The sequence below is a fragment of the Schistocerca cancellata genome, chromosome 2, assembly GCF_023864275.1.
Source record: "Schistocerca cancellata isolate TAMUIC-IGC-003103 chromosome 2, iqSchCanc2.1, whole genome shotgun sequence".
NCBI lineage: Eukaryota > Metazoa > Arthropoda > Insecta > Orthoptera > Acrididae > Schistocerca > Schistocerca cancellata.
This window is the reverse complement of record NC_064627.1, coordinates 810,495,539-810,501,538: the sequence shown is the minus strand read 5'-3', so window position 1 is coordinate 810,501,538 and position 6,000 is coordinate 810,495,539. Positions and strand designations below refer to the sequence as shown.

The 6,000-nt window shown below is 40.7% G+C and overlaps 1 protein-coding gene across 2 annotated transcripts in view; it reads right to left on the bottom strand.

Moving 5' to 3' along the window:
- Positions 1-1,034: 1,034 nt before the first annotated feature.
- The window catches only part of LOC126162682 (Golgi pH regulator A), a 112,477-nt gene continuing 107,511 nt past the window's right edge, over positions 1,035-6,000 (bottom strand). For both annotated transcript variants that reach the window (XM_049919337.1, XM_049919336.1), the window contains exon 9: positions 1,035-2,526. In XM_049919337.1, the coding sequence (XP_049775294.1) occupies positions 2,326-2,526 (201 nt within the window). In that variant the 3' untranslated portion in view covers positions 1,035-2,325. The remainder of the gene's footprint in view (positions 2,527-6,000) is intronic.

The window sequence follows — 6,000 nt, the reverse complement described above, 5'->3', positions numbered from 1 at the left end:
ATAACACTTTAAGAAGTCTAAATTTGAAAAACAACCCACCCTCTCACCCACCTCCCCCAGGAAGTAACAGTACCAGAACTTCTTTTTTTACAAATCAAGTACTGGGTAAATGTATTCACAGTCTACCGTGACTTATGATCTCTACCTGTCAAAGACTGGACACTTTCAGTGAAGAAAGTATATACATCAACACAGGGAACAGATATTCAGCAAATTAAGAGGAAAATGTTAATGTAGCACTGGATAACAGAGCAAATGATAAGAAAGAGGAACTAGCAGACATGGAGTGATACAAAAAGGATAACATCAAGCTGTTTAAATAGATAACACACACTCAAATTGCTCTATTTACTCTCATTCCAAATATGGCATGAGAAAAGCCACTATGCTCCAATGAAGAAAGCAAGTCACTGACATCTTCTTTGTATGCCTATCTACTGTTTAGTAATTCTTCTTTATTGTGGGTGCGTGTCTCCTTTTAAACCCTTGCTTGCTTCCAATCAGTTTTCCACCATCACACTAAATTCAAAGTACAGTTATTGAACATACAGAGTTGCTCTATGTGGAACAGAACAGCTGAACCATTAACAATGTAAGCAGTGCTAACAGATATACATAATGTTCATTTTGTGTTTCTGTTATCAGTCCCTCAGTTCCAAGTGCATTAACGTTTGGTCTCCATAATTATTTAAAATTATGCCACAAAGATTATTATAATGATGTGGGGCCAAAAAGAAAGGAAATCTTGAAGTACAAGAAACAAAGAATGTGCATGAACATTTCTGAAGACAACTGTACGCAAATATATCAAAAACTTCTAGCAGGGACAAACAAATCAGATCCTGATGATGAATGAATAGCTAACCTAACAGATTACCCATTCCTTTAAACATGACCACTAAACTTGAATTACAGAAAAAGGTATCTTCAGACTTCTAAGAAATGAATCACCATTATTTGTTTGTGACTGATGTTACATTATTCCTGAACAAACAGAAATGTCAAAATATGACAATACCTCCATAAAACAGCATCTTTGTAGTAGTTTGTTTGTTTTCATGTCTTAACTCTCACACATCTCGTTAATTACACTTGAAGACAGTGTTGACTGACCCATACACTTCACTTTCTTCACAATCATTCTCAGTTAATTTTTATATTCACATTCAGTATACAAAACATGGTTCTAAATGATTAAAAACAGACGTTAGTATAGTATTTGCCACTCATATTTTATGCTCTGTTTAAATGTGTTATTGTCATATATAGTTAACTCACATCTTAAAATGGTAATGGAAAGTCCTTGGTGGAAGATAAATAATGGGAGTAGTAAAGATAACAACTCACTAAGTAGCTGAATAGCCGAGACATTGAGCCATCAACAAGCACATGAACAAGACTGAGAATATTGCTTCTTCGGAACTATAGGCTACACATGCACCTCTCGGTGACTACATAGTGCCGAATCAAGGTGCAGTGCCTCTCCATGCAGACATTCATTCCACTATACTTCATTCAAATCTTCAGAAAGCAATACACAATTAATAAAGAATTTCCTATCCTAGTGAAGCACTGTATTGTTGTTAGAAGCATAAAATTACAGGTATAATTTAACAAGAGCAGCAGAGGAACCCAATTTTTTAATACGTTTTAGTACATAATTCCTTCCCACATCTATGAAATTGTTAGATTGTTCACACACACACACACACACACACACACAAACACACAAACAAACAAACAAACAAATGAATGAAGGTTTTGGAAGATGATGCATGATATGTGACTCATCAGTCACCTGAAACTTAGTATGTACAAAACACTACACTACTGAAATTACCAATAACAACTTTTAGAATTGTATCACACAGTTTGACATCCTCATTTGATATATTTTTGGATATAGTTTTCTTCATCACTATGCTATTGGAATTGCAAATAGTTAGCAGTATCATTTATTAATTACCAGTCTGTTGCATGAATTTCACAATATTCAGTCAGTTCCCTGTGTTGCAACATCTGGATGCAATAGATGGTATTAAGGACAAAATCATAATAATATTATAAAATTTAATAAAGCAAATTTCATTGTTTAGAAGTATTTTGCTGACTGAAAGATTAAAACAGATATTTATTAATTGTCTCTCTCTCAGAGTGACTTCTAAGAAATGAATCACCATTATTTGTTTGTGACTGATGTTACATTATTCCTGAACAAACAGAAATGTCAAAATATGACAATACCTCCATAAAACAGCATTCTTAGAGATATTAATATCTTGACTGACACATTATGCTCCGATTGCTGCCGTATGCTGGCAGCTTTTAGCCACCATCACCCACAGCTTGCTTATGAGCAAGGTACAAGAAGCCAATTGATGAGAGAGCACTAACAAGAAAAATGACATCAAACCATCGGTGGTAGAAATTAAACTGTAGTTCACCCAGGACTTGTGTAATGATGATTCGGTACTCTGGTGGCATGTTCATCCGCATCAGCAACACAGATGACACAAAGTACATGCCCTAGAATGTAATAAAATAAATACAGTATATTAGAGAGTGGGAACTCCAAGACAAAGCCATTAGGCAGTATTAAAGGATGTAATAAATGCAGCATCTTGGACTTCATTGGAAGAGGGGGGGGGGGGGGGGGGGCGTGTGACAATGTATTCATCTGAGTGTAAAATGGGAAAACAAAGGTGGAGTAAAATATGAATAAAATGACAAAGTCCAAAGTAGGGAATGAGAACACATTTGACCGAGACCTTTAAAGGTTTGGATTGTCTCAATGTTTAGCTTTTGGCTGCAATCACAACATTTTATTTTATTTTTCTCTCTTTCTCTTTAAGGAAAAAAATAACTGTTAATAGCAAACAATTAAATTCTGACACACAATTCACTTAAGAATGTTCTCTAATGTTATCCATGGTTGACTGCTTACCTTACATTAATTTCCATGAACTCTCTAGTACATGATATGCAACATTAATATTATACTTTGCTTCTGTTACTGTTAACTCAACTCTATGAATTCTGAGAATACACATTTATGTGCTTTTAGGGAGGAATTAAAACCAAAATTTAAAAAAAATATTTTTCTATGATGCAACAATCCATAGCATTATGTGCACAAGACAGTTTTAACTGTGATCATATGAAATATTTCAGTGTTTATCATCTCTGCAACTGACAGTATTACTAAATGGAGGTGAAACTTACTTCCCTCAGACCATTTTTCTTTCCACAGCATTCTACACTCCTGGAAATGGAAAAAAGAACACATTGACACCGGTGTGTCAGACCCACCATACTTGCTCCGGACACTGCGAGAGGGCTGTACAAGCAATGATCACACGCACGGCACAGCGGACACACCAGGAACCGCGGTGTTGGCCGTCGAATGGCGCTAGCTGCGTAGCATTTGTGCACCGCCGCCGTCAGTGTCAGCCTGTTTGCCGTGGCATACGGAGCTCCATCGCAGTCTTTAACACTGGTAGCATGCCGCGACAGCGTGGACGTGAACCGTATGTGCAGTTGACGGACTTTGAGCGAGGGCGTATAGTGGGCATGCGGGAGGCCGAGTGGACGTACCGCCGAATTGCTCAACACGTGGGGCGTGAGGTCTCCACAGTACATCGATGTTGTCGCCAGTGGTCGGCGGAAGGTGCACGTGCCCGTCGACCTGGGACCGGACCGCAGCGACGCACGGATGCACGCCAAGACCGTAGGATCCTACGCAGTGCCGTAGGGGACCGCACCGCCACTTCCCAGCAAATTAGGGACACTGTTGCTCCTGGGGTATCGGCGAGGACCATTCGCGACCGTCTCCATGAAGCTGGGCTACGGTCCCGCACACCGTTAGGCCGTCTTCCGCTCACGCCCCAACATCGTGCAGCCCGCCTCCAGTGGTGTCGCGACAGGCGTGAATGGAGGGACGAATGGAGACGTGTCGTCTTCAGCGATGAGAGTCGCTTCTGCCTTGGTGCCAATGATGGTCGTATGCGTGTTTGGCGCCGTGCAGGTGAGCGCCACAATCAGGACTGCATACGACCGAGGCACACAGGGCCAACACCCGGCATCATGGTGTGGGGAGCGATCTCCTACACTGGCCGTACACCACTGGTGATCGTCGAGGGGACACTGAATAGTGCACGGTACATCCAAACCGTCATCGAACCCATCGTTCTACCATTCCTAGACCGACAAGGGAACTTGCTGTTCCAACAGGACAATGCACGTCCGCATGTATCCCGTGCCACCCAACGTGCTCTAGAAGGTGTAAGTCAACTACCCTGGCCAGCAAGATCTCCGGATCTGTCCCCCATTGAGCATGTTTGGGACTGGATGAAGCGTCGTCTCACGCGGTCTGCACGTCCAGCACGAACGCTGGTCCAACTGAGGCGCCAGGTGGAAATGGCATGGCAAGCCGTTCCACAGGACTACATCCAGCATCTCTACGATCGTCTCCATGGGAGAATAGCAGCCTGCATTGCTGCGAAAGGTGGATATACACTGTACTAGTGCCGACATTGTGCATGCTCTGTTGCCTGTGTCTATGTGCCTATGGTTCTGTCAGTGTGATCATGTGATGTATCTGACCCCAGGAATGTGTCAATAAAGTTTCCCCTTCCGGGGACAATGAATTCACGGTGTTCTTATTTCAATTTCCAGGGGTGTATGTGTGAGATCGAGTTTCCTTTCCTTGCCTCCTACACTCTGCTCCACCCCATTTAAAACTGGTTAAGAAATACCTACATTCACAGCCCTCTGTTATCCAGAAAAAGGTATGAAACCTGAATGAACATTTATGTTATACTACAGTTTTAATTCAAGGACCTGTCTCATGAATAAATGAAAAAAATGATTTTATACAAGGTGCGTATTTGAAGTAAGTACCGTTTTGAAGTTCCACCATTGCAGCATAATGGTCAGCATTTGGCACATGCACAATGTGTACCACACTCAATTGACAAGCCACAAACTCCATTGCAGAGTCATTTGGCATGTTTGTGAGTATCTGAAAGGTCTCCATTGAGAATCCCACTGACTGCAAAATACATGCTGTGCTAAAGATATGAAAGTGACTGAATTTCATCATCAGATTACAGAAGTGTATGGAGGAAAGATTATAAATGATGGGGTGGTTCGTAAATCAATGAGATCTTTTAAAGATGGCAGTACGAATGTGCACAATGAGTAACAAAGTGCATAACATTCAGTAGTTACTGATGATTTGGTGCAGAAAACTGATGAAAAAGTGATACAGAGCAGACACTTTACTCTTTCAACATAAATGTCAAGAAGTGTGTATTATGCAGCTGTTACAAAATGTTTAAATTATGGAAAGTTAAGCTCACAATGAGTACCAAAAATGCTGACTGAGGTGCACAAAAGCAAATGTGTAGCCAGTTCTTTAACTTTTCTAGAGCAGTACTGCGATGAGGGTGACGAATTTTTAAGCCAAATTGTCACAGCTGATGGAACATGAGTCGCTTACATTAAACATGAATCAAAGTAGCAATCCATGGAATGACAGCAATCAACATCACCCAAGAAAGTGAAGTTCAAGCAAATAATTTCAGCCCAGAAAAATCATGTGTAGTTTTTGGACTTGTGATGGGACCATCCACTTTCAGACTTATTGTGAGACATTAGAAAAACTGTGTCGTACAATCCAAAACAAAAGGCATGGCATGCTGAGTAAGGGGATTGTTTTGCTTCATGGGAATGCCTGTCCACACATGGCCAATCAAATTCAAGAGCTGATCATTTGGATGGGAAAAACTTGACTACCCACCATACAGCACCAATCTAGTGCCCAGTGACTACCATATGTTCCTGCGATTGAAGAGGCTTTTGACTTGTTAGTGCTACAATGATGATAACAATGTCAAAATGACCTTGTTGTAATGCATGTCTACTAAGGTGGCAGTTTTCTATGAGGATGGTATTCAAAAGCTGGTAGTATGAATTGTGTAGAAACTATTGCATGAATTA